Source organism: Phytophthora cinnamomi, assembly GCF_018691715.1.
Source record: "Phytophthora cinnamomi strain GKB4 chromosome Unknown Contig53, whole genome shotgun sequence".
In the NCBI taxonomy this organism is placed as follows: Eukaryota; Oomycota; class Peronosporomycetes; order Peronosporales; family Peronosporaceae; genus Phytophthora; species Phytophthora cinnamomi.
In genome coordinates this window covers 2,403,989-2,431,983 of record NW_027150986.1, presented here as the reverse complement: position 1 = coordinate 2,431,983, position 27,995 = coordinate 2,403,989, and the positions used below count along the sequence as shown (strand labels likewise).

Genomic DNA, 27,995 nt, shown 5'->3' with positions numbered 1-27,995 from the left:
GCTCGGAGTGGCAGTAACCTCAGGTGTCGCTGTTGTAGCGCTTGGCGTCACTGTCACGACAGTAGACGTGCTGCCGCTTGAACTCGATCCGCCTCGCGAGGCGGCATTGTACAGAGCCCACGAACGCGTCAAGCCGTCGTCCATGGTAGCCGTCGCGAGTTTCGACAGCGCGTCCGCCTGATCGATTACAGCTTCGTTCACAAGCAGCAGGGACAACCACGCGTTCGTAGTGTCATCTCCCGTGACGATCGCCTCCTTCGACAGGATATCGTCCCATTCCTCCTGGATGAACGTTTTCGTGCGCACCAAGCCGTTGATAGGCGACACGGGGATCATCTGGATGCCGTGGATGCAGTACTTATCGGCGCTGAACCACGTCGCGTAGTCCGCCTTGTTGTCGAAGAAGATGCCCGTGACGTGGTTGGGCACGAACTGCGGCGGGTGAATCGTGTTGTCCGACGTCATAAGGAAATACGTGCGCACAGCGCGCGCATTCAATCGCAGCATGAGGCTGCCGAGGTCTTCGACGGCTTGGTTCTGCGTCACTTTCCCCCACAGCATCATGCCATAGTAGAAATTCACGTCCTCTGAAGTGCTTTCCTCGTCCTTGCCGTCAGCCATGGGCGTGACACCGTGAGAGTACGAGTGGCCGAGGTACCATGAGAAGTGACGGAATTTCGGGAAGTACGTGTCGTCCGAGCTCGGGTTGGCCACGTCGCGCAGCAGCGTCCACACCATGGTTTCGAGCTGAGCCATGCCCGACCACGACGGGTCTAGCTTCTTCAAAATGGCCGACGCCGTCACCCAGTAGCCGTAGTGATAGTGGTGGTCATTGTATACGCCGTTGCCAAATTCCACATCTGCATCATTAGCGGTGAAGACCTGGCTAGTGACAATTCCTTTGTAGGAGGTTTCGTAGGCAAGCGGAGAGCCGAGAGTGTTGTTGAGGAACGGCTCGACAAGCCCTTCGAGCCTTGACAGGCAAGTGCTCAGCAATGTAGTGTCGTCGCCCACCACCGAGCTGTCAGCGGCCATAAGACACAGTGACGCGTACTTCTGGTACGCCTTGCCGTTGTAATACCAACTGCCGGTATCCAGGCTCCAGTCGCTGTCGATGTCGCTCTGAAGCGTGGCAAGCAGACCAATCTGCGAAACAACATCGGAAGACGGCTTGTTGGCAGGGTAGAAGTCTACCTCGTCGTCCGCTTCGTCTTCCGTCAGTGTCCAGCTCCCAGACGTGGTTACCTGGCCCACCATTTGACCGCGCGTACTCGAATGCAGGACAATCGCCCCACTCGACTGTGTCGTGGTGGCCTCGCTCATGGCCTCCACCTGGTGAGGCAGAGCAAAGTGAAGAAGACCAGTGCTGTCACATCCGCTGCCTTCGGTTTCCCACTGCAACGAATAGCTGGTTCGAGACGCCACAGACACGTTACCGCTGCGGATGACGCACGACGAGTAGTCATCGTACACAGTCTGGTCACCGCTGTCGGGGAGGATAGCCACACGAAGAGTACCAGTGTAGGCTGCACTGGACACCAATGCCGATCCGGTGCTGTCAATGGAGAACGACGCGCTGGTGTCGCTGGAGTAGATCACCCATGTCTGGTTGCTTGGGAGTTGAATCACGTACTTGCCTGCAGTCGAGTCGTCCACCATGGTCATGGCGTACTCGGACTCGATGCTTGCGGTGAGACCGGAGTAGGTTGCCGAAACGAAAGCCATACCGTTCACGAGTGCCGAGTCCATGCAGCTATCGCTGCCCGATACACACGTGCGGACGCTGGCACCAAAGTCGCTGAACGAGTAGATTTCGTAGTCGGGTTTGGTCGAAGCGAACTCGGTCGCCGAGAGCGTGAGGTCGTTGTGGAATGCGTGCAAATAATACTTGACGACGCCGTCCACCTCGTCGGCAAAGCTGCGGTACGAGTACGAGTAGCAGGCCTGCACGCCGTAAGGCGCCTCTTTGGGCAACTTGAGCGCATACGGGTTCGACCACGCAGGGTTGGCCACAGTGTCGATATCCGCCGTGGTGGTGTGGATGAGGTTTCCCCACCACTTGTTCGTGGGCAGCGGTCGCGTGAGCAAGTCGGACGCCACGTTGATGATTGGCGCCAAAGTCGTAAGGGTATCGTAGCGCTGAAAGAGGTTGGAAGGCGCATCAGTCGAAAATGGAGAAAGGTAGTCCCCACTGCTCGCAGAGCTGCCGGTGGTCGAAGTTGTGCCGACAGTGGTAGAACCGCTTGTTGAAGTGGTGCCGCCCTTGACTTGCTCGGCAGGCTGAACGGTGCCTTGTTGGTAGTTGCTGCCAGCCTGCAACGTCGTGAAATCTGCCAACGCGGCCGTGGCAGTCGCGGCCACCATCACTGCAGCTCGCACCAATTGTGTGATTTTCATCAGCGATGCAACGGGATGGCGAGTGGTGGAGAAGCTGGCGTGGGTTGCTGTTTTTGCGCCTGAGCACAAGCCAGCCAAATTGGAAATGGGACTCCTTCTCGAGTCCGAAGTTCCCCACCGAGTCGTCGGCAACAGTTAACTCCGACGGCCAAGCCAGACGGAGACTTGCGTTTGCTTGACAGTCAGCACCACTAAGAAGACGCGCCAGTACTGATGGATACTCGCGTGAAGCTCAATGGTGGCCAGACTCGGTGCCTGCTCTTTTCGGCGCTCGGGCTGCGGCTTTTCCCCGCTGCCAGTCTGTCAAGCCATCTGGACGTGCGCGACTCAAGCCTCTCTCGGCTGCGTTGAAGCAAAGTCACTGGGGAAATTTCGCCATGTGCCAAGCACCTGGCCGCCAGCCTGTGAGTATCATCTTTTATTCAGCTGACCCGAACTTGACCACCTCCGGACAGAAATGGGAATCAAACGGACGCAGCTTGTGCGCGAATCCAGCTGACAGTCGAATCAGAATGCCGCCACCACAGCTTCCTGGTGCCGGCAATTCAGTCCGCCCCTGGCGTGTCGTCCCCGTGCCGATTCGCGTGATAGTTGCTGAAAACGCACCGAGGCTGCAAAGTGAAGTTTGGCTGAATTGTTGCTGGTAGTGAGTAACGCGAAAAAAAGTGTTCGCGGCATTGGCCAGACTTGGCTTCGCTTTGGCCCGCGTCAAGTGAGACTTGGCTCCGCTGCCAGCTCCAAAAGTTGGGGTGCAAAGCAGGGGGCAGGTGGTTCTGCCGCGGTGAATGAAGCTGCATCTGGGGTGCTGGAAGTCGTGCAGCGGCTGGAATAGCATGAGCCATCCGTATCAGATCCAAAGCAGCGGTGCGCCTACTGAAAGGCAGCGTCCGTGAAACACGTGTGCTCCAGCCCTCGACGTGAGCTGGTACATCTGTCCTACGTTGTGAATGGGAAGCAGCACAAGCAGCAGCATACGGAATTTTAACAGGCGTGTGTGTTGCTGATAAGCCTGCGCGAAGTTGACCACCTTTCAAATGCCTTCATTAACAATGCTCAACGAGCTGGCAGGTTCAACTTTTGAGACTTCTGCGCCCAACAGTGAGCGTAGCGCCACGCTCAAGCCGCCACGCCCGGCACCGCGTCCACATGCTTCAAGGAAGCCTTGTACCACCAAGCTTCGTATTCTCTCCGCCAGCGCGCCCGGCCCAGGCACCCTTCCTTCGCCACGAAACCAGGTGACTCGGGGTGCTCGGAGCTGTGACAATAGCACACACAACTAACTAGTAGGGGCAGCAACGCACAGCATTCGAGCAGCAACTAACTACTAGTGGCAGCAACGCATTGCGACTCTCTTGTTGGTTGCGCAGTGGGCGGGCGCAGCTCGCTAGTTTCGGGACCGAAAGTAGCGCCCCGGAAATAAAGTCCGGAACACTTATTTTCGGATATCAAGTTTCAAGACTCCGAAAAAGCGGTCGGCGCCCGAAATTAGGCCGGGAACAACCCATGTTGCAAGAACGCATACCTCGTCGAATCGAATCGCGCAACGGAATTTAACAAATAGAAAATGGCTCGGTTTTTGGAACTTGATAGTCTACGAAACCTGAATTTCCAAAAATCCGAAATCCGAACTAGGCCGGGAGAAACCCATTCCCGAAATTAACTCGGCGAGTCTGCCAAACAGGCGCACACAAGAACTCGCCATAGATCTTCCAGCATCCCGGAGGAACTGTTTTGCATACTTCCTCCCATATATAAGTTTATGAGTAGTGCGGAAAGTTATCTCGTGTGATATTCGTTTGTAAAGGTAGGCTCCAAACTGATTGTACCCGGAACCGGTAGATACCGGTACAGTGATGAAATAGTAGGGGTAGACGTAACCCTGGTTACGTTGTGTGGAGCACACATTCGTTGTGCTGAGCACACATTCGAGCTCAATACCATGGCCGGGCGCCGCCGGCCACCGCTGCTGCTGCATGCAGGCGTGAAGCGGCCTCGGCCGCTGGAAGACCATGCCGACACCAGCGATGCGAACAGCAATGCCGCCGTCTGCACCGCCGTCAAGAAGCTGCAGCGCGCGTGCCACGAGCTCCAGCTGTCGAGTCTCCCGCGCGTCATGACAGGGCGCGAGGACGAGCGCGACGAGATCTACACGGCGCTGCGCTCCTCCATCGAGCAGCAGAGCGCGGGCGGGCCCATCTACATCAGCGGCCTGCCAGGCGCAGGCAAGACGTCCATCGTGAAGGAGGTGATCCGCTCGCTCGAGACGCAGCGTGACGCCGGGGAGCTGCGCAACTTCGCGTGGGTGGAGGTCAACGGCCTGCAGATGCCGCGCCCGGACGTCGCCTACAGCGTGCTGTGGAAGGCTCTCCAGCCACCTGGGCCGGACGGGGAACAGCCTCAGGCTCGTGCTATTAGTGCCGCGCGTCTGTGCGAGATGTTGCAGCACGAGTTCCACGCCAAGAACTCTAGGCGCCCCATGCTGCTGGTGCTGCTGGACGAGATGGACTTCATGCTGGCGGGGAAGAACCAAGTGTTGTACAATCTGCTGGAGTGGCAGACGTCCGCCACGGCCAAGCTCGTGCTGGTCGGCATTGCCAACACCATGGACTTGCCGGAGCGACTGCCCACGAAGATCCGCAGTCGACTGGGAGGACACCGCATCACGTTTCCGGCGTATACGAGAGCCCAGCTTGAGAACATCATCCAGCAGCGGCTTCTCCAGCTCGACATTTTCAGCGAAGAGGCCATCCAGATCTGTGCCAAGTCACTAGCGCACCAGTCGGGGGATGTTCGTCAAGCGCTGTCGCTTTGCCGCAAATCCGCCGAAGTGTGTCTGCACCGACTTACGTTGCTCGACGAGAATTCAGTAGCTAGAGAGCGAGGCGAGTTGTTCGTGACAGGCGAAGACTTGCACGAGGCTCAGCAAGCCGTGTCTGTGTCGGCGCCGATGAGCCGGCTGCGAGCGTGCAGCAAGTTCGAGTGCACGTTCCTGGTTGCTCTGCGCATGGAGGTTCGCTCCAACGCAGCGCGCGGAGTCAACAAGAGTGGCGCTGAGCTGGAACCTGTCATCGAGCGCTTCGCGATTTTGTGCAAGACGCACTCGTTCGTTCCGATTCCACGACTGCGCGGGCTGCTGTTCATCTGCGACGAGTTGGAGCGCTCTGGCATTATCCGGCAGATCTCGACGCGCACGTCGCGCTACCCGCTGCTGGAGCTGCGGTGCTCGCACCAGGAGCTCCAGGACGTGTTCCTCACGCACCCCGTCGGCATGCAACTTATAACATGAAGAGCAGGAGTTCATGAGCAATTCAAGCACGGCTAGAATTATCTACCACTTCATCTTTCTGCGAGGCAAGCAAAGGGCGGCTCGCGCAGCATCCAAACCGAAACGCTGTATAGAACAGCATAATAAAGCTTTAAACACAACTGTAGCCAAAGCCATTAACCCGCTCATGCAATACCAACTGTTCTTCACTAGTACAGCATCACATTGCCGTCATGATAAGACAGCTTTTCACGAAAACTAAGCTACTACTAGCTAACGAGTTTGGTTTCTTTGAAAAGGGTGGTGTTAAAAAACACCAGATGAAGAGTGAGAGGCTGTCGCCTCTCGCAACAATGTCAGGCTAGAAACCCTCCAATGCTGCAAAGTTGTTGCTCAGGCCGCACAGGCAGCCCAAACACTTAAGCGGAAATCGCTTATCCGCCGAAGCCGTACAGGGTGCGGCCCTGGCGCTTGAGGGCGTACACGACGTCCATGGCCGTCACGGTTTTGCGGCGAGCGTGCTCCGTGTAGGTGACCGAGTCGCGGATGACGTTCTCGAGGAACACCTTGAGGACACCGCGGGTCTCCTCGTAGATGAGGCCGGAGATACGCTTCACACCGCCACGGCGTGCGAGACGGCGGATGGCGGGCTTGGTGATGCCCTGGATGTTGTCGCGAAGGACCTTGCGGTGACGCTTAGCGCCGCCCTTGCCGAGTCCCTTGCCGCCCTTGCCGCGTCCAGACATGGTTCAGAAGTTGAGGTTCTTGAGGAGTGGAGAGGAATGCTGGTGGTTTCCAAGCCGGAAATTGAAGAATGAGAGACGGCAGCGGCAACTCGCGCGCTTTGCCTAGTCCATAGTCGGCGGCTGTCACCACTACGGCCGCGGCTATATCGCTCGAGGTTTGAACCGAGGGAGACCTAGCCCGCCGCGCCACCCGATTTTCCCAGCGACTCGGCTTCTGGTTGCTGATTGGCCCAGACCGCGTCATTTGACCGCGGACGACGCCCATTGGCGGAACCGCTTCCCGCGAAGCCCGTTGACTGGTCCTCGACGGAGCCAAGCGCGCGAAAAACTAACGCGCGCGGTCGGCGCTTCCGAGGGCTCATTCCCAAATTCTCCCTCAAGTTCTCAGCAACTAAGAAGAAGCAACCATGGCCCGTACCAAGCAGACCGCCCGCAAGTCCACCGGTGGCAAGGCCCCGCGCAAGCAGCTCGCCACCAAGGCTGCCCGCAAGTCTGCCCCCGCCACTGGCGGCGTGAAGAAGCCGCACCGATACCGCCCCGGTACGGTCGCTCTGCGTGAGATCCGTCGCTACCAGAAGTCGACGGAGCTGCTCATCCGCAAGCTGCCGTTCCAGCGTCTGGTGCGCGAGATCGCCCAGGACTTCAAGACGGACCTGCGCTTCCAGGGCTCGGCCGTGCTCGCCCTGCAGGAGGCCGCCGAGGCCTACCTCGTGGGTCTGTTCGAGGACACCAACCTGTGCGCCATCCACGCCAAGCGTGTCACCATCATGCCCAAGGACATCCAGCTGGCCCGCCGCATCCGTGGCGAGCGCTCGTAAGTTGTTTGTCTGCAACTGAGTAGCTCACGCTGCTGAGCTCATGCGGTCCAATGCGATCGTACTTGCTCGTCTTCTGTCGGCTTGACCGAGTCGACACTTTCATCCTGGTGTTTTTTAACACCACCCTTTTAAAAGAAACGATACTCAATGTAGAAATAGATGGTAAAGAGCGTTGGAAGGGTAGAGTCAATCTTAACAGTATCGTGCCTTCAAAACTTTAGTAGTGGTAGGTTTCTATCAAGGACCGTAGGTTCGCTGTCTGCGTGGTGAATTTAGACGAGTGAAAATTATTTGTGCACACCTCTATTTAAATTGTTGGGTGGTGGACGACTAAGAAGAGCTTCCTCGGTTAGTTAGCGGTTGAGCCATGCTAAGTACTATTCATACTAGTAGTGTATTCCTTCACAGAACGCAGTTACTTTCCCACAAATCAATCAGTCTTCATGGTGGCTAATGCGAAGGACAAGCGCGAAACCTAGCACGACGCACCAGCAGTTATCAACAGCAATGCGATGCTGCCGTAGCTAGCGCTAACTACGTGGTGTTGCCACCTTGTAATCCAAACATGCTCGCATAGGTAGTCTTGAGCTCCCACAATGTTACCAAATCTTTAAACACCTTGGAAAGCAACGCTGCCATAAACCATAGACCGATCTGTGACGTAGCTGCTGCTTCACGCTGCTACCTCATGTGGGGTCGATAGCAGTTCACTCCATGTAGATTGCATTTAAACGTGTTGCCGAGTGACGCTCCAGTTGCCCAATGAAACCCGCGCTCGATCTGTCGATCGATGGCTTTCGTTTTGGTACTCAAATCAGGTCGGATTAAATGCCACACGAGGGGAGAATCGTGGTGAGGTCCTGCAAAATGGTAAACACCGGAAAGCAAGCAACCACACCAGCAGTTAGACAGTTTAGCTAGCACACCTCGCAAGGATGCATTTCTAGTGTAAAGGGTGGTGTTAAAAAACACCAGGTAGAGAGAAAATCATCTCGCGTTCGCCACGTTACGCGGCTGCAGGATGACGGTTGTCAGTAGACTCTTAAGCCGACGTGAACTTGGTCACGGCCTTCGTGCCTTCCGACACGGCGTGCTTGGCCAGCTCGCCAGGGAGCATAAGGCGCACGGCCGTTTGGATCTCGCGGCTGGACAGCGTCGACTTCTTGTTGTAGCGCGACAGCTTGCCCGCCTCCGAGGCGATGCGCTCGAAGATGTCGTTGATGAACGAGTTCATGATCGACATGCCGCGCTTGCTGATGCCCGTCTCGGGGTGCACCTGACGCAGCACCTTGTAGATGTAGGTCGAGTACGACTCGACGCGCTTCTTGCCCTTGCCCTTGCCGGACTTGGCAACCGTCTTCGCGGCCTTCTTCGAGGGAGTCTTCGCCATTGCTGCTGGAGGAGGAGAGTGGAAACTGCTTTCACTGCACGAGTCAAATCTCGGAATGGCGACCTCCGTGCAGTGCTGGCCCCGCTCCACAAGCGCGGGAAAATCGCTCAAAAATTAGGCGGGCTTTGCTCCGGATAAGCGCCGGATAACTGGTTTTCCCCATTGGCTCGCTTGGAGCGCCGTGATTGGTGGAACCCGCATCAATTCATTCTCATTGGCGGAACGCGGAGACGAGGGCCCACTAATCGCACGCATCCTGTACCACACTCGATTAGTGCCCCCTGGTGTTCTGCACACCGCGCTGGTGTGGCGCACACAGCGTCAGATCTCGCGGCCCTCTTCAGACACGCGGCCGAGCCTAGGAATCCGAGCTAGCCAGAAGCGACCGAGCGACCATGAAGCTAGGGGCGAGCCAGGACACGTACGCCGCCGGGGGCGACTCCGGCCGCGGTAGCTCCGGCATGACCATCTCGTCCGTGATGGCGGACATCAAGGAGAAGTTCAAGAACGACGAGGAGGACCAGGGTACGCGGCCGGAAAGATCGGCGGTCCCCCCTGCTCGGGATCTTCCTCCCTGCCGGGTGCTCCCCCAGTAGCAGTATGACTAATGGACCTCTTCGTGCCTTTTCCCCCTCTGTGTTGTCCCTGCAGTGTCGCCGTTCCAGGGCCTGGACAAGGCGACGGTGCTGCAGGAGACCAAGATCTTCTCGGACGCCAACACCGTGACGCGCCACCCCAAGAAGTGCTGCCAGCTGATCACCAAGCTGCTGCACATCCTCACGCAGGGAGAGCCCTTCACCAGCGCCGAGACCACGGCCGTCTTCTTCGGCGTCACGAAGCTCTTCCAGTCCAAGGATGCCAACCTGCGCCGTATGATGTACCTGTTCATCAAGGAGGTGGCTGAAGCCACTGCTGCCGACGAGGTACGTGCAGTGCAGCCCACATGCAGATGCTGTTGCAGCGTGGAAAGAGGTGGGGAGAAGGGCGTAGACTGATGGCAATCGCTGTTATCAGGTTATCATTGTGACCCAGAGTCTGACCAAGGACATGAGCTCCGACGTGGATCTGTACCGCGCCAACGCCATCCGTGTGCTGTGCCGTATCATTGACGTACGTTATGGCTGTTGTGTTGGTGATGCCCTTGGGGTGGTAGCGATCGAAAACTGATTTATGATGATTTGTTGCCCTCCCATGGACGATAGGGCTCCATGCTGAACGCTATTGAGCGCTACATCAAGCAGGCCATTGTGGACCGCAACGCCCTGGTGGCTAGCTCGGCTCTGGTCTCGGGTATTCACCTGATTAAGAACAACCCGGATATCGTGCGCCGTTGGGTCAATGAGGTGCAGGAGGCCGTGAACTCCACGAACGACATGGTTCAGTACCACGGCGTTTCGCTCCTTTATCAGATTCGGCAGCACGACAAGCTCGCGGTGTCCAAGTTTATCACCCAGCTCCAGAAGACCAACCTGCGCTCGAGTCTTGCGACGTGCCTGTTGATCCGTTACACGGCTGCACTGCTGCGTGAGAACGCGAACGGCCAGGATGCCGCACCGCTCTATGCGTTCCTGCAGAAGATGCTGCGTCAGAAGAACGAGGTGCGTGTGTGGGAAGTGAAGAGTGCTGCACTTCAACAGCTTGGGGTCGGTTTTCGTTTGGCTGAAGTCGCATTATGGGCTAATATCTTTATTCGTGCGATGATAGATGGTTATCTACGAGGCTGCAAAGGCTTTGTGCGCGCTGCCCGTAGACGCGCGTGACCTGACGCAGGCCATCGTCGTGCTTCAGTTGTTCCTGGGCTCCTCGAAGCCTACTCTTCGTTTCGCTGCAGTGCGGACGCTCAGTCAGGTGGCACTGACGCAACCCATGCTGGTGACGCGCTGCAATGAGGACATGGAAACGCTCATCTCGGACTCGAACAGATCTATTGCTACTCTGGCCATCACCACCCTGCTGAAGACAGGTACGCTGTAACGTGGACGAACTTGCGATGGTGCTGTAACCGAAGCTGACGGTGGTGATCGCAATTAAACAGGTGCTGAGTCTAGCGTGGATCGTCTGATGAAGCAAATCTCTACGTTCATGGGCGACATTGCCGACGAGTTCAAGATCGTTGTCGTGGAGGCTATCAAGAATCTTTGCTTGAAATACCCCCAGAAGCATCGTGTGCTGCTGAACTTCCTGGCTAACTTCCTTCGCGAGGAGGGTGGCTACGAGTTCAAGAAGACGATCACGGACGCTATTCTATTCTTGATCGACCGCATCCAGGAGTGCAAGGAGACTGCGCTGCTTCACCTATGCGAGTTCATCGAGGACTGCGAGTTCACGCAGCTGTCCACGAAGATTCTGCGTGTATTGGGTCAGAAGGGTCCCACCACATCGGCACCGGCACGGTACATCCGTTTCATTCGCAACCGTGTCATCCTGGAAAATGCGCCTGTGCGTGCGTCAGCCGTTTCCGCGCTTGCTCAGTTCGCGATCCGCGTTGCGTCGCTCCGGTCTAGCGTGTCGTCTCTGCTGCAGTGCTGCAAACTCGATGACGATGATGAGGTCCGCGACCGCGCTACCATGTATCTCGCTATCCTAGAGGGTGACGAGGTGACTAGTCGCACCCTCCTCGTGGAGGATTTCCCTGTGAGCGTTGTAGCACTGCAGAAGTCCATTGACCAGTACGAGCTCCGCCCCACGGATGGCCCGCTTACATTTGATGCGCTGCCGCACGTTGAAGTGGTTGAAGACGTGGCTGAGGCTGACGCGAATGATACTGCGGCTGAAAATGAGACCGCCCAGGCTGACGTCGCGCCAGAGCCCCAGGATGTTGCCAAGGAGCTGTACACCGTACGTATTTCTCTATCTGGATTGACATGATCACCACAACCGTATGCTAACCCTGTATTACTACAGATTCCGGAGTTCGCCGAGCTTGGTGCTCTTTTCCGCTCGTCGAAGCGCCTCGAGCTTACGGAGGCCGAGACCGAGTATGTTGTCAGTTGCACGAAACACGTGTTTGCGCAGCACATCGTGCTCCAGGTACGTCTCGCAGTGTTGCTTGTTGACATGGCCAGTAGTGTTTCGTATCTGACATTTCTGACGTCATTACCTGCGCACATGTCAACAGTTCAAGGTGCTCAACACGGTGAGCGACCAGCTTCTCACCAACGTGAACGTTGGTTTCGTCATGGAGCCCGAGGACGTGTGGCAGGTGCACTCAGTTGTCCCGCTGGACAAGCTGGCGTACGGCAAGACGGGCTCGTGCTATGTCTGCCTGCAGTACACTGGTGATGGGATTTACCCGATTGTCCAGCTTGCTAACGTCGAGGTAAGTGAACCCTGACTCCATCTGCTTGGTACCGCACTGGCGACGCCTGACGATCATTGTTGCGCTATACAGTTGAAGTTTAAGGTACACGAGGTTAACCCGTCATCTGGCGAGGTTGAAGATGATGGCTTTGACGAGGAGTACCCGATGGAAGACATCGAAATCGGCGCAGCGGACCTGATGGCGAAGGTTTCCGTGAATGACTTCCGTTCAGCCTGGGAGCACATTGGCGACGGTGCTGAGGTTAAGGGCAGCTATGGTCTCAAGTATAAGAGCCTTGTGGAGGGTGTGGCAGCTGTCATCGACAACCTTGGTATGCAGCCTTGCGAAAACACAGCCGTGCCGCAGCCCAAGGCCAAGGCCCACATTTTGCTGCTGTCGGGCGTGTTTGTTGGTGGCGTTAAGGCGCTCGTGAAGTCGAGAATATCGCTGGACGAACAGAGCGGCAGCATGATTCTGCAGGTACGATTGGATCTTGTGCATACCTTCACCATAGCACACCCTCATATAGTTTGTTGTGTATATGTGCAGATGGCCGTGCGTTCGGAGGCCGAGGAAATCAGTCAAACCATCATGGACTGCATTAGATAAAAAGTCTGCGCTACATCGTCCGGTTTACCCGGCGATCTTGTCCAACAGGTGAGTGAAATACAACGTGATTCTGCTTATGGAGAGAAACATGAGCGAGCGTTGCGGTGAGGGAGAGCAAGCGAGACAGAAGACAAGAGGAGAAACGGCAGGGTTAGCGAGGCTAGATGCTTGCAAGCACTACTTTCCCTCAAAACAAAAATGGACAGTGTTTGTGATTGATCCATCGGGTTGAAACCACATTACGATTGCGAAGTGACATCCAAGAGACCCTCAGACCACAGGCGCAGCAGCATTCCACGCACCGCGGTCTCGTCACTCGCATCCCCCGCAAGCTCCTCAACCGATACACCAGGCGCAGAAGCGGACGACGTGTAGAGTTTCATAACAGCAGGAGCTAGCTCTCCTGGGAACACGATGCTCTTCGGCTGAGGTGGCATTTGGCCAAATGCAGCACTCGGATCGTCCTCCTCATCGCTCTCGTTGTCGCCATCCTCGTCATGGTCTCCATCAGCACTGTCGGCATCTGCACCCTCGCCATCCTCGCTACCAGCATCATCGTCCTCCTCCTTTCCTTCATCTTCTTCGTCACCGCCATCGCAGGTGCACAAGCCCATATGATGCCGCCGGCAGTTGTGCAGCGAAAAATATACTGCGACAAAGGCCTCTTTTGCTTCATCCTCGCCCATCGACAAGCGGATGTGCGAGCGGTTCTTGAAACGAATGGCAACACTGTTTTCAAGCGGACTCGAACCAGCCTCGTCGTCCTTCTTCTTTTCTCCGGGAGGTGGAAGGCGGTTCGCAAGCACATCCAGTGCTGCCTCGTCAGCAGCCTCCTGCAAGTCCTTTTCTCCGACGTGTGCCGCAAGCTGGCCAACCAGCTTCTTGCACGTTGCTGCAAATTCCGTTGCTTCAGTCGAATCAGCCGGGAATTGAGTGCCCATGTAACTCAAATAGCCGACAGGAAGTCCCTTACGGAAGGCAACGTCCGAGTCGAACGCATGGCGAATGACGCGAGGCAGCGCAACTTCGAGGAAGTTGGCCCAAGTGTTGTGCTGGTACACCGAGATGGTCACATGGGTCGAGAACTGCTTCTTGTCCGTGCATGCCTGGTGCACGACGCCACGCGGGAAGTACAACAAGTCGCCTTCCTCGACGGTAAGCTCCATCCACGGCTCACCAATCTGGTCAGCAGCGAGGTCCGAGCTGTGTTCGCCTGCTAGCTCCACCAGCGGGCGGTAGAGCGTCCACTTCTTGCGACCCTGCGTCTGCAGCACAAACACCTCCACGTCGTCGTGATGCGGCGCCAGTGCCTGTGAGTTCGCCGGGGTCAGGTACGCGCTGGCGCCCGCCAGGCCGCCGAAAACCTCCTCGAACGCTGCGTTGAGCTCGTACAGTCCATCCACGTAGCGCTGCGGCTGGTAGAACTGGCAGCTGAAGCCTCTGTCCAGTAAACTGGCGACCTGACGGCTCGTGGCGTGGCCGTTCGAGTCCTCGCCGTCGAAGTTTTCGCGCTCCGAGTTGACGTAGCGGCAGACCGTCAGGTCCTTGCCGAAGCCCATGCCCGGCTGCTTCTCCATGACCTTGAGCATCTTCTTGCGCGAGAACAGGCCGCTGCCGAACAGGTCGCCCTTGTCCACCTTACGCACGTGCAGCGGCTTCTTCTCGAAGTACTCGGCCTTGAACGTGTCGAGCGACATGCCTCCCAGCAGCTTGATCAGCGTGCTCTCGGCCCACGCGCGGCTGCCCTTGGCGTCGTTGACACTTGCCGTAGCAGCTGCAGCTGCGGTTGGTCCGGCCGCAGTCTTGGCCGCATCTTTCTTCTGCTTCTTGCTGGGCTCAGCCGCTGCGTCGTTGGCACGGCGCTTGGCGCGGCGAGCGCTCTGCTTGGTGCGGCTCATGGGCCAGTCGATTCGAAATGCCACTGACGTTGTAGCTCCAGCAGATCGATTTGGTGTACTGAACACTAAATAAAACGACAGCCGTGCATGTCGATTTAAGACAAAACATTTCGTAACGAAAGTAGTCCTCAATCTGATTATAAAGGCATCATGTATACAAGTTTTCACCATGAATAAATCGACTTAAAATAGATATAGATTCTTCGTGGGAAAGAGGCAGCAGTCTGATCGCGGTACTCTATTTTGGTGTACAACGTGTGTAACAGTTTCGACCGCGCGCGCGGCACGACCGACCCGCGCCAAACTGGCGCATCGCAGTCGAGGGAGAGATCATGGCGGACGGCGGCCAGCAGGCTGCTAGCGCTGCGTCGGTGGACGTGCACGCGTCCGCGCTCGCCATGCTAGCGGAGAGCAGCGCCACCAGGTACGCACCTGCCGAGTATTCCCCGCGTTTACCGCCGCTACCGTGAAGCTGACACGCGATTAATTAATGGTGTTAATTTCCATCGCAGGACGGCGGTGCGCGAGGAAGCGACGGCGCCGATAGCGGGCAAGCAGGAGGATGTCGCTGCCGCCGACCTGCAGCGCGTGCGGGCGAAGCTGCAGAAGGCTCGCGCCAGGATGGGCGCGTCGCTGGCGGAGATCCCGACCGGTCGCAACTACGACTCGCCGCCTGACGCTTCGGACGAGCCCGTGTACGACGCGCTGGAGAAGGCGTACAATGCGGCGTTCTTGGTGCACCCGCTAGCGGAGAATGAAGATGCAGAGGCAGAGGAGCGTTTGGCCCAAGAAGAGAAGGCGGAGTATGTATGCCATGTTGTGCTCCAGCTTCAACGAGATTTGCATTGGCTGGAGGAGGGCTGCTGACAAGGATTTGGCGGCGTTGTTTACGTATTGAACTGCAGCAGTGGAGGTGGCGAGCAGGTTGCAGGCTTGAAGGGCGTGGACAAGGTTGGTGTTGCCGCGGTTTGGAGTGCGTTGGGGATTGTTGCTTGACGTAATAATGTTTTTTATTTCTGCTGTGGGTTTTGTATCCCCAGAGCGCTACTAGTACGGTTGAAGAACAATCTCAGTAAGTTGGCTGCAGAGTGGCAATGGGATTATTACTGTAATGTGCTCACCGCAGTTGTTTTTTTTGCTTTTTTTCGGTTACAGGCAAGTTGGGACGTTAAAGAGCATGTGCCTCTCGACGTTAAAGCAAAACGATGGACACAATGAAGTCAAGGATGCACCGATGGATGGTTTCAACGGGCTGCCGAAGGTAACGAGGCCAGATACTGGATCTGAAAGCAAACGCTCGTCAGGGGGCGTTGTTGATCAGATGAAGACCCCAGCATCGCTTTCGGCAACGTCAGTAGTGACAACAGCGTCTCCACCGCAGTCACCGATGTCAGCATATCATCGAACCTCAAGTGAAGACGGATTTCTTTCGACGCCTGAGGCAAAAAGAGAACCTCGCGACGTCGTTATGAAGCCCGAGATTGTCGATGATGCCCGGGTCGCGCGAGCTGATCACCTGTCTCTGAATGAATTCTTGATATCGGAGCTGGGGGTGTACTGCTCCCGTCTGCTGGGAAAAGGGCTTCTCGATAATGTTTTATCACGCATCAGTGATCTCGCTAGGATCACCAGTCTTCAGTTATTCCAGGACCACCAGCGAGCGTTGATGGACTTTGATGATGAATGGAAAAGGTAAGGCTTGCCGGCAATTTTAGTGCCGATGATAGTGGCTAACTACTAGTGTACTGTTAGGTCACATGCTGATAATCGCCAAGGATATACGCCAGCAGCAACCTCCGAAGTGCTGCCAATGGCACGTACAATGATTACTACAAATCCATTCCAACACGGTACTGGCTCCGTCAATGTGAACGAATGGGCAGCGCTTCTGAATGGAGTGAAAGCTTCCAGCACGGAGTCAACTCCGTTAGGGACATCATATTTTCCAAACGTAGACATTGAGGAAGGGAGCAAAGACTTATTTGCTGCGTACCAGCGAGGGTCGAATGGGGTTGTCATCGGCGGGGACAGTTGTCAGGGCGAGCGTATGCAGGTAAACAATGCTGAGTGAGGGTGGTAAACGCGCGGTGCACTACTAATCTTTTTGCTGTCTTCGTTATGTATGCGCATCAGATTAGTGCATTTATGGCCCAAATTGCATCAATTCAAAGCACATCGGCGTTTCACGTTGTGGTTACTGCTGGCTCCGACCTTGCACATTGGGAGAAAGCACTATCGTCAAGGAAGTTTGTCCAGCTGTATCCATATTGGGGAAGAAAGGAAGACCGGCAGAACCTACTGCAGTTGCTGAGCAACGAGTACTTCTCTGGCCATAAGCTGTCAGCACACGTTCTTCTGACCACCTACGAAGTTTTTATGGAGGATATTTCGGTCGTGACTTCGCTACAGTGCCAGCTCAGTGTGCTTGATATCCCTAGTCAAGGTATCGACCATATTGGAGTGATTTGGCCACAGTTGCTTTCACTCCGATGCCGTCAGCGCTTGCTTCTTTGCCACTCGTCATTCGAAGTCGACGCACGAAAGTTGCTCCATTTTCTCGTCCCTGAACTGTTCAGCACACGGCGAAAACTGTTGGTAAGCGCATGTAGCTTGTGCCCGTGCAGTTGCACTTACGATGAACTAACTTTTGTTACTACTGGTGTAACGGTAGGCATGGAATAGTGCAGCGCTCTACCCCGACCAAATCCGCACAGTATGTGACGTTGTGAAGGCGTTTCTGATTACCTCGAACTTAGACGATTCGGCCGCATTTATATCGAATGTGGAAGCGTGTACTACGGATAATAGCAAGCGCGAGGTGGTTACTCTGGACACACTGAATAAACAAGGCATCGTACGGGAAATTGAACCGTCAATAATGGTCCCCGTAAAGCGAGTATTGCTGAAGAAATCCCGTAGCCGTACTACCGCCCACATTCCCGCAAAGGTGAGCAGAATCAACGTCCCTGGATCTCGTTTGTAGTGCCCACACTAATATCGTTGTTGTTTGTATTGGTGGGAGAAGGTTTCTTCTCACAATGCAGCTTTGGATCAAGTCGATTCGCAGCTTACTGTTAAGGCACCGACTGCTGTTTTAAAGAAGCGCAGAGGAAGTGACGGCATGTATGGTTCTCGCCAGAGAATCGGACGTTGCGGGAAATGTGCTGGGTGTTTGACCGAGGACTGTATGAAATGTGGTCATTGTCAAGACATGAAAAAGTATGGAGGTCCAGGGCTCCGCAAGCAGTCATGCAAGAACCGCAAATGTTTGAACCCAAGAATTTGGGGGTTAGCAAGCCGGAAGAGGAAACGCAGCAAGGCAAAGCGCGTCGATGTGAAGGGGGATTTAGAACTAGATGAGGACGGTTCTGTTGCGTACTCATCTGTGGAAAGTGACGGGGATTCTGTATCAACTGCCACGTATGAGAACGGAGATTCGGATGCCGAATCGTTTATATATTCTGATGCTACGACGGATTCTCCCCGGGACTTGTTGTTACCAGCAAGTGATACAGTTATGAGCGATCACCTGTCTCTCAGCGATTTGAGTTCTCGATCGGGGTCCGCCCGCTCGCGCGTAGTGCGGTGTGGCGAGTGCGAAGGCTGCCATGCACCTGATTGCAAGAAGTGTCCTCACTGTCTTGACATGAAGAAATATGGAGGGCCCGGCCTCAGGAAACAGACATGCAAGAATCGCAAATGCAATGGTCCTAAGGTTGTCATGCTGAATAATGCCAAGGGTGGTCAGTTTGTGGACGAGATGGGAAATGTGGTGTACAGCGGACTAAACGACAGCAATTTCCCGGGATTCTACGAGTCCCCCGATACACCAGATTCTACTGGAGCTGCCGCGTCTCCAAGAATTGCATTTCAATCCGATCTGTCGCCTGTTGTTCGTGAATGCGAGCTCTTTGTGAAACCTCGGCTGGAGTTTGCGTGCAAGGATTGTGCTGCACGATTTAACTCGGAACTCCTGCTTGCTTTCCACGCGCGTGTAGAGCATTCGCAATCAGTTATCGAAGATGTTGGGCAGATCTCGTTCGAGCAGAAGGCAAGCAAGTTGCTCGTGCGCCCGATCTATCAAAACGCTATGCTTATCGCCCAAATCAAGCAACAGACAAACAGTCCGCTCGGATACGCGAAACTCGAGGTACGCTATTTGTTTGATTGTGCTGAAGTGCTGGTTCAGTAACACCTGACGGTCCATTTGTCCCATTTACCTTTTTACAGGGTCAAGACTTCCAGTACTTCTTCATCGAGCCGTTCGTCGTCCTCGGACGCATGGAGCCTCGTTGGTGCAAGTTGTACAGGAATCTGGGGTTTCAGAACTTGAAGGGCCTCGCTGCGGGCGACGTCGATTGCCACGTTGGCAACGACAGCATGATTGCAACAACGCACGCGGTGATATCGTGGGATGCACGCCTCAAGAGCTTCGTGATCGAGTGCCTGAGCCTCCGAGCGCCGATTTCTGTGAACGGCCGCGAAGTCAGCTTCTCGTCGCCCCCAGCGGCGCTGAGCAGCCGCAACTTGGTGCAGATCGGCGCGAGCGTCTTCTACTTCCTGCTGCCAAAGACGGCTACGGCGAAGGCCCGCACTGAAGGGAATACTACCCCACACGCGTAAGCAAGAACTAAAACCAAGTTGAAGAGGGTTACAAAATATTCTCCATTAGTTTCCAGAATCGCGTCCAAACGTTCAAAGAGCGGCCATTCGCTCCCTTCCAGATGTTCAGATCTGGAACAGTCCAATCAGCGCTGCTGGCCAGTGGTTGGCTCGTGTGCGCGCCAACGGGCAGCGAGCGACGCGCTCCACACTCAGATCAGTCCCCAGCAGCGCAGAAGGAACACAGGCAACATGGTGGTCGCAGGCATCGACATCGGCACGACGCACGGCTGCGTGGGCGTGTGGCACAACGGCAAGGTGAACATCATCGCGAATGACCAGGGCTTCCGCACCACGCCCGCCTTCGTGTGCTTCGAGGGCGAGGAGGTGATCGTGGGCGACACGGCCGTCAACAAGCTGCCGTCGCACGCCGAGAACACCATCTTCCACCTCAAGCGCCTGCTGGGCAAGGCCCACGCCGACGTGGCGGACCGCGACTTCGTCAAGGAATGGCCCTTCGACGTCACGGCGGGCGCCGACGGCGTGGCCCAGGCCCAGACGCAGCGCAACGGCGAGAAGCACCCCGTGTCCCCCGTCGAGTTCATGGCGCTGCTGCTGCAGAACCTCAAGGACCTGGCCGAGGACTTCACGGGCGAGAAGCTCGAGCACGTGGTCATCAGCAAGCCCGCGCACACGGACGACACGTACACGGAGCTGCTGGACGCCGCCGCCAAGAAGGCCGGCGTCAACGTGCTCACGTACCTGAGCGAGCCGCTCGCCGCGGCCATCGCCTACGGCCTGGACGAGGCCGCCAACAACGACAAGCCCGAGTACGTGCTCGTGTTCGACATCGGTGGCGCCACGCACGACGTGACCCTGCTGAACGCCGACAAGGGCCTGTTCGAGGTGGTCGCCAGCAAGGGCAAGGATACCCTCGGCGGCGAGGACTTCACGGCCGCCGTGTTCGAGCACTGCGCCAAGTCGTTCCTCCGCAAGACCAAGCTGGACGTCAAGACCAACCAGAAGGCCGCCAGCCGCCTCCGCATTGCTTGCGAGGTCGCCAAGAAGACGCTGTCGACGCAGACGCAGGCCAACATCGAGGTGGACACGCTCATGGAGGGAGAGGACTTCTCGCTCAAGCTGTCGCGCCCCCGCTTCGAGGAGCTCATCAGCGACTACGTGCACGAGACCATCACCGAGATCGACGCCATCCTGGAGGAGAACGAGCTTGAGAAGGAGGACATCAAGCACATTGTGCTGGTGGGCGGCTCCACCCGCATCCCGCTGGTGCAGAACCTCGTCAAGAAGTACTTCGACGGCAAGAGCGTGCTCACGCAGCTGTCTCCCGACGAGGCTGTCGCCTACGGTGCCACCATCGAGGCGTCCGGCCTCGCTGAGCTCGTGGGCGTCCCCGAGCCCAAGAAGCCGCTCAACATGGTGAACGTGGTGCCGCTGAACCTGTCCGTGGCCCTGGCCAACGGCAGTGTGTCGGAGCTCATCCAGCGCGACACCGTGCTCCCAGCGACCGCGACCGAGGTGTTCACGACGTCGGAGGACAACCAGGAGGCCGTGTACCTGCAGATCTACGAGGGCCAGCGCCTCATGGCCAAGGACAACACCCTCGTGGCGCAGCTGAGCGTGTCGGGCATCTCGCCGCTGCCCAAGGGCGACGCCGAGATCGAGGTGACCTTCACCGTGAGCACCAAGGGCGTCCTCACGGTGACCGCGTCGGAGCGCAAGGCCGGCAAGAAGTCGCTCGAGGTGACCCAGGACTCCAAGCGTCTGACGCCCGCCGACGTCGCCGCCATCGTCAAGAAGGCGGAGGACGCCGCCGAGGAGGACGACGAGCTGCTGGGCCAGCTGGAGGACGCCGAGGAGGCCGCCGAGCTCGAGGCCGCCGCCCCGGCGGTCGAGGCCGCCAGCGCCCCCGTCGTGCCCGTCGTGCCCACGCAGGACCTAGACTAAACTACAAATCACTAATCTCCTTGCACACACACAATGCAAGCCACGTTATTTGTTCCTACGCTACATGTACATGTACGTGCACCACCACGCCCTGTATCATACGTGTTCATTCCTCCATCAGGTCTTGACCGTTGACCACAGTATCTGCCACGTACCGCTGCGCTCCTATTGGCCGAAAAACAGCTGAATCTAAGGCGCACTCCAAAAAGTCTCGGTCAAAAAAGCCAGGCAGACATCATGGACGACGACGTCAAGTCCGCGGCCAACGCCATGAACGTACGTGGAGCCCAGCGGCTCATCGCCAGCCTCTGTCTGAGCAGGTGCTTCTTCGTGCTTCTGTTCTCACTGATCGCCGCTCTGTTGGCTCGCTGCTGCGCTGCAACACCAGGACCGAGGCGCCGACCTGAACTTCGGTACGCAAATCCTCTTCTCGCTGTAAATGGGGGTTAAATGCTCATAAATTAGCTAGTTCTGAGGTTTTAACGACTATGTGTGGTGCGACTTGCTGCAGAGGTGTCGGTGGTCGAAGGCGATGAGCTGGAGGACGGACTCATGTCCCCGAAGGTCAGGGACACGCTCATGGGCTCCAAGAAGACTCCGTACGGAGAAGAGGACAAGCCTGCACGCCCCGTGGGACTATGCGGCTGCCTCTCCTTGGCCTACTACCAACCGGTTGGTGTTTATTGCGTCATCTAGGGCAGTTGTGGTCTGTCGTAGAAGCTCATTTTGGTATTGGCGGCTCTCGTGCTGTGCCTGTGTCTTTCGCTGTAGTACTTTGATGTCGACACGACGGACGTTCAGCAGCGATTGCTGCGAGCGCTGGTGCCGTTCAAGAAGGACCCGACCTTCGCGGAGCTGGCACTGCAGTCTCCTGACGCCTACGGCCCGTTCTGGCTGTCGACGACGCTGATCTTCTGTTTGGCGTCATGCAGCAACGCCGCGTCGTTCCTGGACTACGAGGGCAACACGGACGAATGGGCGTACGATTTCAGCCGCCTCGCATCGGCGTACACGCTAGTGGAGATTTTCTTGCTCGGACTGCCGATGCTTATCTGGCTCGTGGGCAAGTACTTCCAAGTGCCCATGACGCTGCTCTTCCTCGTGTGTCTCTACGGTTACTCGTCCATCATGTTCATCCCGGCTGCGGTAAGTTGTTTGTATCTTCTTCTGGTTTTGGGCTCTGGCTAACATTCTATGTTGTTTTTTCATCCGTAAAGATCTTGTGCGTTTCTCCGATCGACGCTATGGATTGGGTAGTGATGTTAATGGCGATGGCGTGGTCGCTCTACTTCCTGTTGAACAACCTGTGGCACGTCATCTCGGAGCATCTGACGAAGGAGAAAATGCTCCCAGTGCTGGCAGTCATCAGGTACGATCTACACCGATTGAACGGCGTTTTCCAGCCTACGCTAACAATTCGCTTACTTGTATGTTTTGGCAGTGGAGCGCACATGACGTGGGCCATCCTCATGAAGCTGCTCTTCTTTTAAAGGGATGGACGCATTCATGGTGTGCGTGCATAACTGAATACGAGCGCTCTTTGTTTTATGTTTAGTCTTGTATCATTTCATTTTGAATAGCATTACCCAACGATGCACACGACATTAAAATACCACGACAAACCCAGAAACATGGATACAAGGGCGGTTCGCACAGTATCTAAGATAGTCTACACGATCTGGATCTCCTCGTCGTCGTCGCTGTCCAAGCCCATTCCACTCTCCGCGTCCAACATCATTTCCCGCTCGTCATCCGGGTGCATCGAGATATCTTCAAAGTCGATGTCCTTGCCAATAGTTGTCGGTCTGTCCGAGCGGTTCCTGAATCAAATAGAGAGCAACAGCAACGAGAGCGTAAGTACAAATCGCACTAAGGCCAGCAGACTAAGTGACAACGTACTTGAGGAAAATGGCTAGTCGGACGTATTGCACTGCGTTGCGCAGTGCCAGCACCGAGTCCGTCGCAACTTCCTCCAGTTCACCCAGCACGCCTTCCTCATTGAAGTACATCGCCACGGACACCAAGCTCATAACTGCAAAATCACACAGATACCATAGCTCGTCAACACGCGAGTGCTCACCACCAGAACCGCCGTTCAACGTCAAACGTACCCAACGCAACCATGTCAAAGATGTTGCACCACTTGTGCCAGAATCGCTGCAAAACGCAACATAACAACCACCGACACCACTGTGAGAAACAGCAGCAACACCACCAAAATTCGGTCTCCCGAACTTGCGCACCCTCTTGAACGCCATCATCCGTAGCAGCACCTCGAAGACCAGCAGCGCGCTGACGGTGATCTCCAGCGAGATAAACACCACCGACGACGGGCTGCAGCAGCGTAGCGACGACGACAAAAGTATGCACAGAGGCAGCAGAAAAAACGGTCTCATCAGCCCAAAGTCCACCCAAAGGATCAGCGTTCTTGCATCTCCTCACATTCTCCAGTTATTCATGCCGGTCTGTCTCCGCAGAACAAGCACACCGCAGCAATACGTTAGAGAGAGATGCCCGCTTGCCGAAACGTAGTCGCGATCAATGCCAGTAACTGCTCGGTTCGACTCACCCACACGACGCAGACGAGGCTCGAGGCGATCATGAAGAAGTACACGAGACGGTAGAAGCTGGAGAAGTAGAGGCGGCTGGCCACCGTCATGAGGTACTCCTTGCAGCCGATGTGCGACGGCGAGCTCGCCGTCGCCGCGCCCGGCAGCTTCGCGTAGCCCTTGGCAGCCTTCATCAAGTGGGTGACTGGATTCCTGCGCTGGTCAACGTCTGAGTCGAGTCGCGATTGGCCAAAAAGAGACGAATCGGGTGCGGCCACCCTGGCTCGAATGGATGGATACATCGGGTTTGACTTGTGAATTGAAAGGCAACAGGAACTGCTTTCGCTCGTGTCGAGCTCAATCAATTAGCCGGGAGTCATCGATATCTAGAAAACTCGGGGCACCTCGCGAACGAAAGATGGTATTTGCTGCCTTAATCTCATCAGTCGAGGTCTCTCGACTGGATCATGAGGATCACCATCGCGGTTGCAACAATCGTGCTAGGACTGTGGTCGTCGACGTAGGCTGGTCGGGGGAAAAGTGAGCTGCCCGCAGGAGACAGCTTCTACCGGGCGAAGCGTGCTTCACCGTGGAGCGGGGCAGTCGGCCGGCGGTCCGTGGCATGGGCTCCGCGTATAGAGTGTGTTGCTTGCTGCTGCGGCTAAGATTGAGAAAACGCAGGCCATAATCCACGCAGTGTTACATGTTGAAGTTGCAGTCATCAGGTGTCACCATCGTGGGACGAACCGCGGGTTGCGTGACGAAGCGGCAGGATGCCGTTCACGACAAGCTGTGTCCAGACGGCAGTCTGCGCGACGTGAAATGGGGCTGATCAGGACAGTCCTGGCTGGCTGGCCTGCATGCCGGTGCTCGCCTCCACATGGAGGCACTTCGGAATTTGCTCCGCCTGGCGCACACTAGCCCAGGACCTCTTCGGAACGATGGGTTTCCGCCTCGCAACCTCTACTGCCGCCGCCGTACTGCTCGCTTCAGCAGCGACGCTGACTTGTGTGCCCCTAGCTGCGGCTGAGTCGATCTGCACGCTCAGCGACTCCGAGGCCTGCTCCGTCGACAGTCTCACCCCGTCGGACGACGATGGTAGCGTACTCATCTACCCCGGAGGCAACACCCGCTGCGCCTTCGATGACTACACGGACTCGGTGACGACGTTCTCGACGAACTCCACGTACTTCTTCCAGGTGTTCCCGAACACGGAGGCGGATAAGTCCAAGCTGATGATCTTCTTCCAGGGCGGCGGTGCCTGTGCGGATGAAGACACCTGTGCTTTCGGGCTCCAGTGCTCGCTGGGCGCCAGTGCGACGTTCACGACTGCGGCAACCTCCAGTAGTGCCGGCGTACTCGACCGATCGTTGGCGGACAACATGTTCAAAGACTGGAATATTGTTTTCATCCCGTACTGCACAGGTGACATCCACATCGGCAACCGAGTCACCGCTGCCTACGAGAGCGGCATCGAGGTTCTCCTGGGCAACACCCAGTGCCTCGGACTCGACTACGCGATGCACATGAACGGGTACAACAACACCATGGCGGTGCTTGATTGGGCACTCGAAAACTTTCCTGAAGTCGACGACCTTATCGTCGGCGGCGAGAGTGCCGGCTCACTTGGTGCACAAGTCCACAGTGCCAAGATTGCCGAGATGTGGGACGTCAAAGCCAAGGGAACTCAGTTTTCGGTGTTAGCGGACAGTTACGTTGGTGTCGTGCCCAAAGACCACCCCGCCGCAGAACTGTTAGTGTACTACGGAGCGTGCACTAACGATTTCGGCCTTGCGGAGGATATCGTGGCGGCTTGCGAAGCTGGAACAGCGACCACCATCGAAATGATCGAGGCGTTGTTACAAGCTCAACCCGAGGGTAATTGGCTTTTCATCGACAGCAAGGGAGACAAGACCCAGCGGTACTTCTACGCGCTCGTGGATGAGGGGATCCTCGGCTACCCGTTTTCGGACCTGATCTCTGAGGAATACTTTTTCTCCAACATGAGCGCGATCCTAAGTGCGTACCAGACCGTGAGCTCGAGAATCACGACGTTCTACGTCGAAGGCACGAAGCACGTCTTCCTAGCCGACTCGAACTTCACGAGCTACGAAAGTGACGAGGGGTTGCTACTCGGCGATGTGATCAACGCCTGGCTGGTCTCGAACTCGAGCTTGAACACCGGAACGACCCCGGAGCCAACAACCGAAACTCCGAGCTCAACAACGACCACTCCTGGTGTAACCACTAAAGCACCTAGTGCGACAGCGGCATCTCCAAGCAGCTCAAGCACTACCATATCCCCTGCATCAACGTCTCCCAGCTCCACTCCATCGCAAAGTTCGACCTCAGCGTCTAGTACCCCATCGTCTCCTTCAGCTACGGCGACTTCCCCCAGCACCAGCTCGACCCCCAGTACTACGACCTCGGCGCCGCTCGCATGTTAGAACGGGTCTAGGATGGCAAACAATTACGACCCGATACGCAGGAATACCGAAACTATGAGTCTGTCCATTCACGTAGGTGCAAGAACGGCAAACCATGAATCATGATTCATGGTTCATGAACTACTACCCAGTCTGTATCAGATATGAACCATGTGCGGATTGTACTTCGGGATGGAAGGTAGCCGTTAACGAGGTAGAAAGTCTGCAGCTTGCACGCGGCTGAGCAGGGCGGCAGTGATTTTCAGGCACCTATCATTGCGTAATAGTGCAAGGTACACAACGGTCCAAGGTAGCATCGCTTCATGATATGTCCGTGCAGCACCCAGCGGGTGCCTTCCTTTCCAAACTTGGTGGGCAAAATGGTTTGATGCGACAAAGTTGAAGTTGTGGCACGAAAACTTCAATGAGCTAAACAGAAGCTGTTTAACAAGATAGTGCTACATGTACTAGCGCAGCGTGAATCACCATCTTGTGGAGCCCTATCTCGGTGGATTCTCGCCTCGAAGACGCTCGTCGCCATCCTTCACTTCTCAATCTGCCACGACACCCCATCAATCTCGAGAATCTCCGCTCTCATGCGACTCACGAGCACCGCCGCCGTTTTGGTCGCTGCAATAGCAGTCTCGGAGGTGGTGCCTCGAACCACTGCCGAGTCCATTTGCACGCTCAGTGACTCCGAATCCTGCGCTGTCGAAAGCCTCACTCCGTCAGACGATGATGGCAGTGTACTCATCTACCCTGGAGGCAATACTCGCTGCGCATTCGACGACTACACGGGCACAACGTTCGCGTCGAACTCGACCTACTTCTTCCAGGTGTTCCCGAACTCGAATTTGGACAAATCGAATTTGATGATCTTCTTTCAAGGAGGGGGTGCCTGCACTGACGAAGAAACCTGCTCGTTCGGGCTGCAATGCTCCTTGGGGGCTAGTGCCACGCTGACAGCCGTTGCAACCTCCAGCAGCGACGGAGTTCTGAACCGGTCCATCTCGGACAACATGTTCAAGGACTGGAACATTGTTTTCGTGCCGTACTGCACCGGAGACGTTCATGCCGGCAACAGGGTTCTGGCACCTTATGAGAGCAGCGTCGCAGAGCTGCTTGGGGAGCCCCAATGCCTCGGCTTGAATTACACCATGTACCTGAACGGATACAACAACACGCAGGCAGCGCTGGATTGGGCGCTCAAGAACTACCCGGACGTCGACAACCTCATCGTCGGTGGCGAGAGCGCTGGTTCGCTCGGTGCACAACTACACAGCGCCCACATCGCCGAATTATGGGATGCTAGTGCTAAGGGCACGCGCTTCTCCGTGATCGCGGACAGCTACGTTGGAGCGGTCCCCGCCAACCACACCGGGTCACAGTCGCTACATTTTACAGGTGTGTGTGACGTTGATCTTGGCATGCCTGCTAAAGTTGTAGCGGATTGTGACGCCGAGACGGCTTCAACCGTTGAAATGACGGAGTCATTGATTGAGGCTGAACTCCAAGGCAATTGGCTGTTCATTAACAGTAAGGGTGACATGACTCAGAGATACTTCTATGCGCTGGTGGAGGAAGGCATCGAAGGCTACCCGTTCACCGATTTGGTGTCGGAGGAGGAATTCTACGCCGACATGAGTGCCATACTGGATGCATACCAGTCCATAAGCGCTCGTATCACGACATTCTACGTCGAGGGCACGAAACACGTTTTCTTAGGTGACACCAACTTTACTAGCTACGCAAGTGACGAGGGTTTGCTGCTCGGCGACGTGATCAACGCGTGGCTCGTTTCAAACTCGAGCCTGAACTCTGCTAATACTACAACGGCTGGAACTGCGTCAGGTTCGGCAACGACCACCTCACCTTCCACGACAACCATGACTCCTTCATACTGCTAGTGTAATACTACTTGCCAACGTTGCCTGTCGACTTGGGTGGATAAATTCGATGAAGAACTACCCCAATCGAAGACTTGAACATTTGCGTAGGTTTTGTTCTTAGCACTTCTTGGTTCTACTGG

At 56.1% G+C, this 27,995-nt stretch overlaps 14 protein-coding genes across 17 annotated transcripts; 9 read left to right on the top strand and 5 right to left on the bottom strand.

The window, feature by feature from the left end:
• Positions 1-19: 19 nt before the first annotated feature.
• Positions 20-2,364, bottom strand: IUM83_00685 (uncharacterized protein; the record flags this gene model as incomplete). Of its 3 annotated transcripts, none has more annotated exons than XM_067924474.1 (2): positions 20-50; positions 122-2,364. In XM_067924474.1, the coding sequence occupies 2 exons, from the start codon at positions 2,362-2,364 to the stop codon at positions 20-22; spliced, it is 2,274 nt and encodes a 757-aa protein (XP_067789407.1). The 3 variants fall into 3 exon arrangements, with proteins under 3 accessions (XP_067789407.1, XP_067789406.1, XP_067789405.1); XM_067924475.1 differs by having other exon boundaries at positions 122-1,221; XM_067924476.1 differs by having other exon boundaries at positions 122-1,140.
• A 1,972-nt stretch (positions 2,365-4,336) lies between these two features.
• On the top strand, positions 4,337-5,683 carry IUM83_00684 (Origin recognition complex subunit; the record flags this gene model as incomplete). The annotated part of the gene is made up of 1 exon (XM_067924473.1): positions 4,337-5,683. The coding sequence occupies one exon, from the start codon at positions 4,337-4,339 to the stop codon at positions 5,681-5,683; it is 1,347 nt and encodes a 448-aa protein (XP_067788625.1).
• A 413-nt stretch (positions 5,684-6,096) lies between these two features.
• Positions 6,097-6,408, bottom strand: IUM83_00683 (histone H4; the record flags this gene model as incomplete). Its single annotated transcript, XM_067924472.1, has 1 exon — positions 6,097-6,408. The coding sequence occupies one exon, from the start codon at positions 6,406-6,408 to the stop codon at positions 6,097-6,099; it is 312 nt and encodes a 103-aa protein (XP_067789413.1).
• A 407-nt stretch (positions 6,409-6,815) lies between these two features.
• On the top strand, positions 6,816-7,226 carry IUM83_00682 (histone H3; the record flags this gene model as incomplete). The annotated part of the gene is made up of 1 exon (XM_067924471.1): positions 6,816-7,226. One exon carries the CDS (start codon positions 6,816-6,818, stop codon positions 7,224-7,226), a length of 411 nt encoding a protein of 136 aa, XP_067788628.1.
• Positions 7,227-8,268: 1,042 nt separating this feature from the next.
• IUM83_00681 (Histone H2B) lies at positions 8,269-8,616 on the bottom strand (the record flags this gene model as incomplete). Its single annotated transcript, XM_067924470.1, has 1 exon — positions 8,269-8,616. The coding sequence occupies one exon, from the start codon at positions 8,614-8,616 to the stop codon at positions 8,269-8,271; it is 348 nt and encodes a 115-aa protein (XP_067789412.1).
• Positions 8,617-9,011: 395 nt separating this feature from the next.
• Positions 9,012-12,526, top strand: IUM83_00680 (Coatomer subunit gamma; the record flags this gene model as incomplete). Of its 2 annotated transcripts, none has more annotated exons than XM_067924468.1 (10): positions 9,012-9,141; positions 9,268-9,539; positions 9,649-9,726; positions 9,819-10,214; positions 10,321-10,579; positions 10,652-11,454; positions 11,521-11,646; positions 11,735-11,935; positions 12,008-12,397; positions 12,467-12,526. In XM_067924468.1, 10 exons carry the CDS (start codon positions 9,012-9,014, stop codon positions 12,524-12,526), a joined length of 2,715 nt encoding a protein of 904 aa, XP_067789410.1. The 2 variants fall into 2 exon arrangements, with proteins under 2 accessions (XP_067789410.1, XP_067789411.1); XM_067924469.1 differs by having other exon boundaries at positions 9,631-9,726; positions 12,020-12,397.
• A 239-nt stretch (positions 12,527-12,765) lies between these two features.
• IUM83_00679 (Nucleolar protein) lies at positions 12,766-14,424 on the bottom strand (the record flags this gene model as incomplete). Its single annotated transcript, XM_067924467.1, has 1 exon — positions 12,766-14,424. The coding sequence occupies one exon, from the start codon at positions 14,422-14,424 to the stop codon at positions 12,766-12,768; it is 1,659 nt and encodes a 552-aa protein (XP_067788587.1).
• A 332-nt stretch (positions 14,425-14,756) lies between these two features.
• Positions 14,757-16,562, top strand: IUM83_00678 (uncharacterized protein; the record flags this gene model as incomplete). Its single annotated transcript, XM_067924466.1, has 9 exons — positions 14,757-14,848; positions 14,937-15,227; positions 15,330-15,375; positions 15,465-15,496; positions 15,580-15,685; positions 15,746-16,116; positions 16,177-16,274; positions 16,421-16,477; positions 16,558-16,562. The coding sequence occupies 9 exons, from the start codon at positions 14,757-14,759 to the stop codon at positions 16,560-16,562; spliced, it is 1,098 nt and encodes a 365-aa protein (XP_067788406.1).
• A 1,583-nt stretch (positions 16,563-18,145) lies between these two features.
• IUM83_00677 (uncharacterized protein) lies at positions 18,146-19,047 on the top strand (the record flags this gene model as incomplete). The annotated part of the gene is made up of 2 exons (XM_067924465.1): positions 18,146-18,574; positions 18,655-19,047. 2 exons carry the CDS (start codon positions 18,146-18,148, stop codon positions 19,045-19,047), a joined length of 822 nt encoding a protein of 273 aa, XP_067788408.1.
• Positions 19,048-19,278: 231 nt separating this feature from the next.
• On the top strand, positions 19,279-20,991 carry IUM83_00676 (hsp70-like protein; the record flags this gene model as incomplete). The annotated part of the gene is made up of 1 exon (XM_067924464.1): positions 19,279-20,991. One exon carries the CDS (start codon positions 19,279-19,281, stop codon positions 20,989-20,991), a length of 1,713 nt encoding a protein of 570 aa, XP_067788409.1.
• Positions 20,992-21,228: 237 nt separating this feature from the next.
• IUM83_00675 (YIPF1 protein) lies at positions 21,229-22,481 on the top strand (the record flags this gene model as incomplete). The annotated part of the gene is made up of 6 exons (XM_067924463.1): positions 21,229-21,267; positions 21,380-21,404; positions 21,503-21,663; positions 21,763-22,137; positions 22,209-22,360; positions 22,433-22,481. 6 exons carry the CDS (start codon positions 21,229-21,231, stop codon positions 22,479-22,481), a joined length of 801 nt encoding a protein of 266 aa, XP_067788588.1.
• Positions 22,482-22,660: 179 nt separating this feature from the next.
• Positions 22,661-23,734, bottom strand: IUM83_00674 (wsc domain-containing protein; the record flags this gene model as incomplete). The annotated part of the gene is made up of 6 exons (XM_067924462.1): positions 22,661-22,811; positions 22,891-23,023; positions 23,103-23,148; positions 23,235-23,325; positions 23,434-23,456; positions 23,561-23,734. The coding sequence occupies 6 exons, from the start codon at positions 23,732-23,734 to the stop codon at positions 22,661-22,663; spliced, it is 618 nt and encodes a 205-aa protein (XP_067788407.1).
• Positions 23,735-24,481: 747 nt separating this feature from the next.
• On the top strand, positions 24,482-25,987 carry IUM83_00673 (Carbohydrate esterase; the record flags this gene model as incomplete). Its single annotated transcript, XM_067924461.1, has 1 exon — positions 24,482-25,987. The coding sequence occupies one exon, from the start codon at positions 24,482-24,484 to the stop codon at positions 25,985-25,987; it is 1,506 nt and encodes a 501-aa protein (XP_067788410.1).
• Positions 25,988-26,562: 575 nt separating this feature from the next.
• On the top strand, positions 26,563-27,873 carry IUM83_00672 (Carbohydrate esterase; the record flags this gene model as incomplete). Its single annotated transcript, XM_067924460.1, has 1 exon — positions 26,563-27,873. The coding sequence occupies one exon, from the start codon at positions 26,563-26,565 to the stop codon at positions 27,871-27,873; it is 1,311 nt and encodes a 436-aa protein (XP_067788411.1).
• Between the last annotated feature and the right edge of the window lie 122 nt (positions 27,874-27,995).